Raw genomic sequence first — 12411 nt, 5'->3', positions numbered from 1 at the left:
GATGGATACTTGGGTTGCTTCCATGTTTTAACTATTGTGAATAATGCTGCTATGAACATGGTTGTACAATTATCTCTTCAAGACTCTGCTTTCAATTCTATTGAGTATATATCCAGAAGTGGAATTGCTGGACCATAGATATATTATAATTTTTTTATAGAATTATAAATACTTGTTATAAGTTATAAGTGTGAGTTTGAATAAACAGGGTCAGGGAAGGAGGACAAGATGGTATTATCAAGACTCTGAAACTGAAATAGAAATCAGTAGAGAAGTGCTACTCACTACACATGTCTTGTATTTCATATAGCCTTTCAGTAATATAGTTAATAGAATAAAAATCTAGGTCATTTCTTGGCCCATTGATTTATTTTGTTATTGTTTTCTTTGTTTGGTCTTCTTTCTTCACTCTATAATCTTCTTTCTCTTTCCTCCTCCCTTTGCCCTTCTCCCTTCTTCATCCTTCCTCTTTCCACTCTTCATTCTCCTCACATGTGATATGTTGACAAAATGTTAATAATATAATATTAATGATGGTAACCCCAACATCATATTTTTAAATTTTTCTTCAAGAGCATGGTTTCAGAAGAAGAGACATTGAAAACATTATACAGGAAAAATAATCCACCAGCTTCTCATCTTTGTGTCAAAACACCAAAAAAGGTAGCTTTTAAATTTTATTCCAGAAAGCAAATTTCAAAAGCTGCACTTAAAAAAATTAAACATGTTATGATTTTTAAATTTTATTTTGCATTCAGGCCCCTTCATCTCTAACAACCCCTGGATCTACACTGAAGTTTGGAGCTATAAGAAAAATGCGGGAGGACCGTTGGGCTGTAATTGCTAAAATGGATAGGAAAAAAAAACTAAAAGAAGCAGAAAAGTTATTTGTTTAATTTCAGAGAATCAGTGTAGTTAAGGAGCCTGATAACATGAAACTTATAGTTAATGTTTTCTTCTTATTTGCCAGAGCCAAATTTTTTCTGGAAGTTGAGACTTTTAAAAAATATTTGTGTGAATGATTTGTGTTTCTTTATATTTTTAGCCTAAATGTTAACTACATATTGTCTGAAAACCTCATTGTATTCAGATAATTAGATGATTATATTTTGTTGTTACTTTTTCTTGTATTCATGAAAACTGTTTTTACTAAGTTTTCAAATTTGTAAAGTTAGCCTTTGAATGCTAGGAATGCATTATTGAGGGTCATTCTTTATTCTTTACTATTAAAATATTTTGGATGCAAATAAGTGCTTCTTATTGATTCTGTTAGGTCGTATAAACAGCTCATCATTGTAATTTAGAGATAATATTATTCATTTTAACGTCTTGAGAGCATTGTAGTGGAGTTTTGTACTTTTGAGGCAGCTTTGACTACTTTATTTTATGAAATTGAGAAATAGCTTTTAGTGGCAGGAAAAAGTGGCTATACCAGTATGACTTCCTGAAATATTTCATTTATACAACATTTATTAAGCAAATATTTATTGATGTTTACTAAGAGTCAAACAGTTCTAGATACTGGGGATGTAATAGTGAACAAAACAGAAAAATAACTTGTGTTTTCCTAGAGCTTAAATTCTAGTGAGGGAAATAGACAATTAAAAAAAATTAAAAAAACACATTATATTAGTTAATGATAACTGCTAAGAAGAAAAATAAAACAGGAAAGAGTATTAAGGAGTATAAAGAAGGCTACATTTTAGGTATGATATCCCTTACTGAAGTGAATTTCGAATGAAGATATGATGCTGAATCTGGGGCTACCTAAGGGAATAACATTTCTCACAGAAGGAATAGGAAGTACAAAGGCCCAGAGGTGGGAGTGTGCCTAGCATATCTGGGAAGCAGCAAAGAGCCCAGTATTGGGAAGGATAGTGAGCAAAGGAAGAGTAGAAGGAAGAGAGGGCCTAATAGTTAATGGGATGAGGATTTTGAGTGGACAGATTATGTAGCACTTTAGGCCACTGTAAGAACTTTGGCTTCTCTGAATATTATGTGACATTAGTAGACGATTTTGAGCAAAGAAGAACCATGATCTGACTTATGTTTTAGCAGTATCTTTCTGGCTGCTATATTGAGAACAGATTGAAAAGGGAACATAAATAAACAGGAGATTATTTTAGTAATGCCTGTGAAAGATGATAATGGCTTAAACAGCAGCAAGAGCAGCAGAGGAGTAAAGTAGTTAACTTTTGGATATATTTTGAAGACATAGGTAGAATATGAAAGAAAGAGAATGGACAATATTTTTGGCCTGAACAGTGTAGTTTTGCAAATGTTAGGTTTGAAATACCTGTTAGACATCCAAACAGAGATGGTAAGTAGACTTAGAGACAAGTCCAGACTAGTGATATAAATTTGGGAGTCAACATCATATTTAAAGCTACCACACTGGATGAGAACATTAACAGTCATGGGAGTGAGTGTACCTAGGAAAGAGAACAGGTCAGAGAGATGAGAAGGGGCCATCAAAGGACTGGCCAGAGCGGTAGTAAAAAAAGTAGGCTATGGTTTCTTGGAAGCCAAGCGAGAAAGTATTTCAAAGAAGAGGGAGTGATAAATTGTGTTAAATGCTAACCAGAGGTGAAGTAAAATTGATTAATGTGTTATTAATATGAAGGTCATTGGTAATCTTAATGTCAGTTTTAGTTAGAGTGGAGCTTGATTGGAAGGGTTTAAAGGAAAAAGAGGGAGAGTAAGCAGAGACAGCTGTTTCTATCAGGTGTAACCAACTCAAGAAGTTGTACTTCACATGAAGATGATAAATAGGGAAGTTACTGGAAAGGGAAGTGGATTAACAGAAGGTTTTTTTGTTAAGATGTAAGAATTAATAGCATATCCAAATAATTAGAGGAAGATTCAGAATGGGGAAAATGATGATGTGGGAGAGAAAGGGAAACTTTTTGTAGAATGTCTTATAACAGGAAAGAGGGGTGGAATTTAGTGGATAATTGAAACTGTTGGGCCTTCGGTAGGAGAATAGACACTTCTGCCATAGCAATAGGAAAAAAGGAAGAGTATATGGCACAAGATGATGGTAAGTGTATGGGAGTTTGTAGAAGTTTTGGTTCCATAATTTTAGTTTTCTCCGTGAAGCTGGAATTAAGATCATGCACTGAGAATGAGGATAGGGAAGACAGTGTTGGAGGTTGTGGAGAGAAAAGTAAGTATGAAAGACTCAGAGTAGGAAAGTGAACGGGCTTTATGAAAACAGTGAATATATGAGTAAAAATGGTTTTAGAGTTATCTGTAAATAACTATAGTGAAGTAAAATTTGAATCCTCTTATGGTATGGATTATGTTTGTAAGAAAGGTTAACCAAGAAAAAATGGAAATGCGATAACTTTACAGAAATTATTTTGTTCCTCCTTTAATTTGTGTGACTATAACTATACTCTGTTAACTGGCAATGGTCTTGGGATTTCTAGCTTTTGATCTCTTAATTGAAACTTTATAAGTCTCCTGAGCAAGCATTTTTGGAGAATTATTGGTCTTGAAAATGTGAAATTTCACATTTGAAGCTATATATTTTCAAATATTATAAATAATATAAATATATTTTAAAATTAAAATAACTAATATATTAATCTATACCTTTAGTGTATTTTTGATTTAAATATTTACAACAGGACTAGTCTATTAAGCTATATATTTTTGAATATTTAGAATAAGATTAGCTGCTCTGGCTAACTATTCATTTACTTCTAACTTACCTAAAGTCCAACATAATGTTTCTGTTTAGTGAGAACCATTTCTCTAGGCAGTAATTCAGGAACCCCGGTTCCTTTCAACTTCTAATTCTGCCATCTTCAGAAGCTGGCTTCCAGGTTTATGCTAAAAGGGAAACACCATGGAGGATCCATGTGGGAAGTTTCTAATGACCTAGGCATGAAAGAGATATATAGCACTTCCACCCACATTTCACTTTCTAGAACCAAGTCAATACAGCCACACCTAACTTCAGGGGAGACTGTGACCCATGTTCCAGTTATCTCTCAGGAGATTTGGGAAAAGGGTAAGCAACTAGCCAGTCTGCCACAATTAGTTCACAGTCTTTAAATTTTCAAATATTGTTCTTTCTTGCTTTTAGTTAAAATCAGATGAGTTAGTTAAGGCTCCTAAGTTTTGGAAGATTGCTCTTCCTTGAACATGCTGGGTATGTTCCTGCTTTATAACCCCTCTCCTTCCTCTAGCATTTATTTCCCTTATATCTTCTAACATACTGTATACTTTATTTGGTATGTTTATTATTCAATATCTCTGCTCACAAGAATGTAAACTTCACAAAGGAAATTTCATTTCCTTTGCTTATTGATGTATTCCAAGTGGCTAGAATCGTGCCTGGCCCGTAGTAGGTACTCAGTATTTGTTGAATAAGTAAAACATTAATACATATTTAAGAAAAACATACATATACCATATTAGTGATTCTTACAATAAGTAAAATCTTACAACCTAAATGTTGAGTGTCTGATTTAAAAATAAGATTAAATATTGGAAACTAGAATGAAATTTTCTAAAAGCGTATTATTATAGTATACTACATTTGACTCTTCTTTGCACTCTGGAGAGTACAATTTTAACAATAAAGTGCCCCCCCAAAATTTATAACTAATGTTATTGTTTTTACTGTTAAACTACTCCTTTAAAAACCACTAGTCTTAATGAACAATTGGCAAATTCATAATTTGATTATTTAATTATGAAAATTTTGTAAGTTAATTACAAGATTATTAACTAATGCCTTTTTAAACTTTGAATGCATTTTGGAGGTTATTACAGGAAGAAGGTTTTGAAAAAACCTATTTTTAAGTTGGTAGGAAACTCTTCCTACCTTTTAGCCACACTTTGTGGGATTGACTTAATCTGATGCATTTAGGATCAATCAGATGTGTTTAGGAGTAGGCATATGGGATACACACGATTCTCTATCTCTCTCTTGAGTGTGGAGCTTCCTACAGGAATCACATAATCTTCTTTATGCTGCAAGTTTTATAGGGCAGGTGGAAGAGTGGTCCTGTTGTGAGGGGATAAGTTTAATAAAATAAAAATTCAGAAGAATATTTGCAAGTTCCAGTATTTTGATGAATAGGCTGGACACTTTGAGAAGGAAATAGAGTGGCATTCAGAGGAATTAACATACCAATATTGATACTCTGATATGGCTTTGGTGGCACTAATCTGGAAAATAGCCACATAGGAATTTTCACTTGTTAGGTCATTATAGCTTATGGTAGCCTTATCTTTACATGAGTTACTGTTTTTACAGAAACAGGTTGCAAGTTCTGGATCTTAAGTGAATAGTACATAAGCTTTATCTGAAGCAAAAATGAACATTTAATATGTCTGCAGGCCATAAACTTTAGAAGATACATGGCCTGAAGGGGCCTCAGCCAAATTATTGGCTATTCAAAAACAAATATTAGCCACACTAGACTGGGCAAAGAGGTGAGACTCAGTCAGAGATAATACTCTGTGTATATTTTGATGATGGAACCAAAAAGATTTCTGGAGATAAGGATTAAGTGAGGGAAAGAGAAGGTACAAGGTTTGGTTTTGAAGTACGGTTTTGGGCATATGTAATATTTGAGATATTTTAGATATCCAAGTGGAGATATTGAGTAGACCATTGGATAAATGAATCTAGAATTCTCCAGAAGGGTATTTAGTAATCATTGACATATAGGTTCTATTTAAAGTACGTAACTGAATGCACTCTTTTTATAGTAATAAATGTTAGTTATAGAAGAGAAAGGAATTAGTACCAAGCCTTGAGGTAAAGGAATATTTGAAAGTGAAGCAATAAAGGAAGAGCCACAAAGAAGCTAAGGAGGGACTGCTGGAGGAGGGAAAAAGCGAGTGTAAGGGATGATGGAAGCCTACAGAACAAAGTGATTCAAGAAGAAGGGAATATTCTCCTGTGTGAAATCCTGCTGAGCATGAAAGCAGAAAATAAATAATTGGACCTATGGCTATCTGTATGATACAATCTCTGCTCTCAATGACTCACAGTCGAGCAAAATTTTATATGTAAACGAATGAATCAATTATAATTAATTTGACAGTACACACACATATGAGCTACAGAGAAGTAAATGTTAATTTCATGACATAAATGCAGGCATCAGAGAAGGACTTCTGGGTTTTGGACATAAATTGGAGTGCTATAGGTGTATAAGAAGGACAAGAGAAAACCAAGACATAAGAAATCACACTATAAAGGATGAAGTGAAGAATAGTTAGGAGAACAAAGTCATGGTCTTTTCATGTAGGATTTTATGTGTTATATTGCAAAGCTTGGATTTTCTGGTGTGGGAAATGGAATAGAGTATACGCAAAGAAAATCAGACTTTATTATTTAAATATGGTATTAAAATGTTTTTTATTTCAATAAACTTTGGGGAACAGGTGGTATTTGGTTACATGGATAAATTATTTAGTGGTGATTTCTGAGATTTTGGTGCACCCATCACCTCAGCAGTGTACACTGTACCCAATGAGTAGTCTTTTCTCCCTCATCCTCTCCTGTCCTTCCCCCAAGAGTCCCCAAAATCCATTGTATCATTCTTATGCCTTTGTGTCATCATAGCTTAGCTCTCACTTGTTAGTGGGAATATACAATGTTTGGTTTTTCATTCCTGAGTTACATCACTTAGAATAATGGTCTCCAATTCCATCCAGGTTCTGCAAATGCCATTATTTCGTTCCTTTTTATGGCTGAATGGTATCCCATGGGGCTGGTTCCATGTTTTTGCGATTGTAAATTGTGCTATAAACATGCATGTGCAAGTGTCTTTTCCCTATAATGACTTCTTTTCCTCTGTGTAGGTACCTGGTAGTGGGATTGCTGGATCAAATGGTAGATCTACTTTTAGTCCTTTAAAGAATCTCCACACTGTTTTCGATTGTACTAGTTTACATTCCCACCAGCAGTGTAAAAGTGTCCCCATTTTCACCATATTCATGCCAATATCTATTGTTTTTTGATTGTTTTATTATGGTCATTCTTGTAGGAGTGAGGCTGTATCACATTGTGGTTTTGATTTGCATTTCTTTGATAATTAGTAACGCTGACCATTTTTTTCACATTTATTGGCCATTTGTATACCTTTTTTTGAGAATTGGCTATTCATGTCCTTAGCCCACTTTTTGATGAGGTTGGCTTTTTTTTCTGGCTGATTTGATTGAGTTTCTTGTAGATTCTGGATATTAGCCCTTTGTCAGATGCACAGTTTGCAAGTATTTTCTCCCACTCTGTGGGTTGTCTGTTTACTCTGCTGATTATTTCTTTTGCTGTGCAGAAGCTTTTTAGTTTAATTAAGTCCCATCTATTTCCCTTTGTTTGTGTTGCATTTGCTTTTGGGTTCTTCTTCATGAACTGTCTGCCTAAGCCAATGTTTAGAAGGGTTTTCTTGATGTTATCTTCTAGGTTTATTATGGTTTCAGGTCTTTGATCCATCTTGAGTTGATTTTTGCATAATGTGAGAGATGAGAATCCAGTTTCATTCTTCTACATGTGACTTGCCAATTATCTCAGAATCATCTGTTGAATAGGGTGTCTTTCCCCACTCTATGTTTTTATTTTCTTTGTCAATGATCAGTTGGGTGTAAGTATTTGGGTTTATTTCTGGGTTCCCTATTCTATTCCATGGTTCTATGTGCCTATTTTTATTACCAGTTGCATGCTCTTTTCATGACTATAACCTTGTAGTATAGTTTGAAGTTGGGTAATGTGATGCCTCCAGACTTGTTCTTTTTGCTCAGTGTTGCTTAGGCTATGCGGGCTCTTTTATGCAGTCTACATATTTAATGCAATTCCTATCAAAATACCACCATGACTCTTCACAGAACTAGAAAAAACAATCTTAAAGTTCATATGGAACAAAAAATATAGTATTTTTTAATTTAAATTTTACAAAAGGTTATAAAGTATAAGGTCTCCTAACTCTGTCATCCATCCCCCAACTTGAGGAAAATACTTTTCTTTTGGAAGACAACTAAGGGTAATTGAAACTGGATAAAGCAATTGCAGCTATTGAAATAGTCCAGGTAAAAGATAGTGTAACCAAAATGCAGGTAAGTTGCTTGCCGCATACAGAGTCCAAATAACAAATGGGAGGTCTGAAACAGATGTCTTGCCATACTGCTTCACTTTGGGAGTAGAAATCAGGCACTCTCATAAGGTAAGGGAGGAAATGAGTAAGGGCAAGGGTCCCCCTGCTAGCTCAGTACCTTATCTATCCGGCAGTTGAACTGGCGCCGTCCTGGGAAGAAGTAAGTTGTAAAAGTGGCCAAGTGGACATGCTTTTGACATGCCCTCCTGAGGTGACCTCCTGGAGGTGAGAATTCCATAGTGGGGTGCAAGGGGCATGCTTTGGTCTGCAAACTGACTGTCAACTCTCAAGGAGAGATCCATCTAAGAGCAAACACATGAACTTCCCCTGTAGGGAATGTCTGGTGAGTGGGAGATGAAAGGTTATATTTGTGTTTCTAAAGGGCTAAGTAGGAAGTAGTGAACAGGGGAGATGAGAAGAGAGGAAAAAAGATTAAACCACCTCTTAGGAAAATGGGAGTACTCGATTACAATGGGAAAATTTCTTAGGCTGAAAGCTTAAGTTCCAAACTTTTGGATTAGATCTAATACCTGTCCTGAGAAAAATATTCATGACTTTATCACTCTAACAGTAATAAAATGTGTTCTACTTCATGTAAATTTAAATTAATGATGTCAGAGAGCAAGTTGCTTTGGTTGATATAAAGGTTAGAAATAAATTATTGATAATTTAGGTAACCTGAATTCAGTATAATTAATACTCCACAGGCTATTGTAGTACATCAGGAACTTTAATCAATGACAGGTCAACCATGGGTTAGAAATACAAAATGACAAACAAGAGACAGATAAGACAACATTATTTAAGTTACAAAATCAGAGTTTAGAGATGAAGGGAACCAAAAGGATCAAGGATCATTTAATTTCAAAAGATCAGTCATTTGAGTCCTATAAAAGCAATAAAAATGAAAAGGAAAGGATAGTTTTCAAAAATGACTCTAAATTTCAGTATGCATATACATAATTTACACTAATGCATAAATATGAGCATATAAAATCTTAGTGCCCTCCTTTTTTTTCTTTTGCTTTCTCCCTCAACCTCTCTCTTCCCCACTCCACACACTTGAGTCCCCCTCTGCTAACTTCTCCTCTCTTAGGTAACCCTTGACAAGAATCTAATGTGTAAACTTTCTTATTTTTCTCCATGACAGAAAGACATAGTTATCTATTTAGTAGTTTGTTATATTTTGACACATATATACATATACATAGGGTTTTCTGGTTATGGTTAAATTACAAACATGGGATAATATGTATACTTTTCAGAGTCTTGCTTTACTCACTGTCATGGAAATCTCTCTAAAACCTGGTAAATCTCTCTAAACATGTGGTATGGTTGCAGTTTATTCTTTTTAGTGGCTGTATAATATTTCATGGGTGTATAATAATTCACTATTTCTCTGTTAAAAGGTGTGGTAGAGACCTTGATCACTTATATCTACTCTTCTCCCAGGCACATGAGAAGATTATACTTCCCTCCCTCCTTGGTGATGCTATGTTTTAGCAAATGAATTTTAGGTAGAAGTGATGTGTGTTAATTACTTCTGTGATGTGAGACCCTCTATCACATTCTTCTTCTGTTGCAGCAATTTGTGGTATTATAGATGACAAAGTCTCTGTCATCCTCAGTTCCTGAAGTGAAAATTGCATAGAACAAAGTTCCCCCATTAACCCATTGTGGTTATGTAGTAATGAATTTGATTCACCATATAAAACTGAAAATTCAACAGGGGCAGTGAAATAGGAGGACTGGTGCTCCAGAAGTTCCCTAGCTACAAATTGGTCCTGGATGCTCTCCCCATCCTCAGAAACCTGTCCTATCCTGGAAGGACCTGCAATGTCAGTAGAACCCGTATTACCAGATTGGTGTCTTTTTTTTTAGGTTGGTGTCTTAAAGTGGCCATTATTATTACCTACTTGCTTCTCCCAGGTTCTTTAAAAATTGAAGTACAGAGTCCAGCACTGTCCGAGCCACTCCAGAGACTGAGGTGGAGGATCACCTGAGCCCAAGAGTTTGAGACCATCCTGGGTAGCATAATGGAAACTTCATCTCTAAAAAAACACAAAAGGAATATTGGCATACCTGGAGAATTGGTTCCAGGACCCTCTGTTCCCTGCTGATATACCAAAAATCCATGCCTCACAATTCACCCTGCAAAACCCGTGTATACAAGTTTCAGTATATGTGGTTGTTGCAGAATTCGTGGGATACAGAAACCTATGAATTATGTATTTTGTCTCTCTTTTTCTTTTCTTTTCTTTTATTTTCTTTTCTGATGGAGTCTCACTCTGTCACCTAGGCTGGAGTGCAGTCACGGGGTTTTAGCTCACTGCAATCTCCACCTCCTGGGTTCAAGCGATTCTCCTGCCTCAGCCTCTGGAGTAGCTGGGATTACAAGCATGTGCCACCATGCCCTGCTAATTTTTGTATTTCTACTAGAGATGGGGTTTCACCATGTTGGCCAGGCTGGTCTTGAACCCTTGACTTCAAGTGATCTGCCCACCTCAGTCTCCCAAAGTTTTAGGATTACAGGCGTGAGCCACTGCACCTGGCTGAATTATGTATTTTCAATCCATGTTTGGTTGGAAAAATATCTGCGTATACATGGACCCATACAGTTCAAACCTGTGTTGTCAAAGATCAACTGTAGATTGCAGGCTGTAGTTCTCACAAATTAACACATGAGGGCTACCACAGGGAGGCTCTGGCCAGTGATAGGTAACTACAGCATATGACATGCTAGATGGGCATGATGGGTCAAGAAAGTAGATGGGTCCAAGGATGACAGGTTCACTTGGCATGTCATGGATCTTGAGATTCAAGTTTGGGTCTCAAGATCCAAAAAAAGTTAAGAGTGTGGCATGGTATCACCCTTCGGATACCCTGTGGCAGGGAGAAGTCGGTAATGAGATTTTTGTTTAGTGAATTTGTATCCTGCAACTTTGATAAAGTCAATGTATTAGTTAGGGTTCTCTAGAGGGGCAGAACTATAGGATAGATGTATATATAAAGGGGAGTTTGTTAAGGAGTATTGACTCATATGATCATAAGGTAAAGTCCCACAATAGGTCATCTGCAAGCTGAGGAGCAAGGAAGCCAGTCTGTGTCCCAAAGCTGAAGACCTTGGAGTCCGATGTTTGAGGGCAGGAAACATGCAGCACAGAAGAAAGATGTAGGTTAGAAGACTAAATCGGTCTACCATTTCCACATTCTTCTGCTTGCTTTTATTTTGGCTGCACTTGCAACTGATTTGATTGTGCCCAACCAGAGTGAGGGTGGGTCTGCCTTTCCCAATCCACTGACTCAGATGTTAATCTCCTTTGGCAACATTCTCACAGACATACCCAGGAACGATACTTGGCATCCTTCAATCCAACCATGTCAACTTTTTTTTTTTTTTTTTTTTTTTGAGACAGAGTCTCACTCTGTCACACAGGCTGGAGTGCAGTAGTGCAATCTCGGCTCACTGCAACATCCACCCACTGAGTTCAAGCGATTCTCCTGTCTCAGCCTCCCAAGTAGCTGGGACCACAGGCACACGCCACCACGCACAGATAATTTTTGTATTTTTAGTAGAGACAGCATTTCACCATGTTGGCCAGGCTGGTCTCAAACTTCTGATCTCCAGTGATCTGCCTACCTCAGCCTCCCAAGGTGCTGGGATTATAGGCATGAGCCACTGTGCCCAGCCTGACACTCAATATTAACCATCACAAGTCCACCCCTTGTCAACTTGAACCCATACACATCTCCTGAAATCACACATAATCTTCAAATAAAGGCAATAATAAGGTCATAATTATGCCTAACATAATACTGTCCTTCATACAATGGGAAATGTGCAATCCCCAACCCAAATGCTATTACATAAAGTTAACACTTAAATGCTGTTATGAAGTCAATAAATCTTATGTCACATGATAAAGGAAAAAGGAAATAAAATAATCTTTTCTTAGTACAGGTGTATACATGCACAAACATGTTCTTAACAAAAGAAGGAGGAAATACTCATGACAATTATAGTCATCGTTTCCGCAACTGGTCATGTGGTCATAGCTGGTATTGATGACTACCTTCTTCTACTACCTATGCTGTATTCCCTTTGCCTTCAGCAAGCACCTCAGCTGGTCATGGTTTCCTTTTCCTGGTGGAGTGACACAAACCTTCATTCCAGAAGGGTCTGTCCCATTTTGTAGTCCTGCCTGGATTGGGCTATTGTAGTTTCCCATTGACCTTAATCACAGGGCATGGGAATACTAAGAGATGCCCTAAGGGATCTCCTGTATTCCAGACA

The 12411-nt window shown here is 36.5% G+C and overlaps 1 protein-coding gene across 4 annotated transcripts in view; it reads left to right on the top strand.

The window, feature by feature from the left end:
- Nucleotides 1-1247, top strand: part of SYCP1 (synaptonemal complex protein 1) — a 114955-nt gene extending 113708 nt beyond the window's left edge. For 3 of the 4 annotated variants that reach the window (XM_026456726.1, XM_026456728.1, XM_026456727.1), the window contains 2 exons: nucleotides 574-663; nucleotides 759-1247. In XM_026456726.1, the coding sequence (XP_026312511.1) occupies nucleotides 574-663; nucleotides 759-896 (228 nt within the window). In that variant the 3' untranslated portion in view covers nucleotides 897-1247. The remainder of the gene's footprint in view (nucleotides 1-573; nucleotides 664-758) is intronic. The other variant, XR_003309905.2, reaches the window with a different exon arrangement.
- The last annotated feature ends 11164 nt before the right edge of the window (nucleotides 1248-12411 follow it).

Source organism: Piliocolobus tephrosceles, chromosome 1, assembly GCF_002776525.5.
Source record: "Piliocolobus tephrosceles isolate RC106 chromosome 1, ASM277652v3, whole genome shotgun sequence".
NCBI classification, from domain to species: Eukaryota; Metazoa; Chordata; class Mammalia; order Primates; family Cercopithecidae; genus Piliocolobus; species Piliocolobus tephrosceles.
The sequence above is the reverse complement of the archived record's forward strand: the minus strand, read 5'-3'. Positions and strand labels throughout refer to the sequence as shown.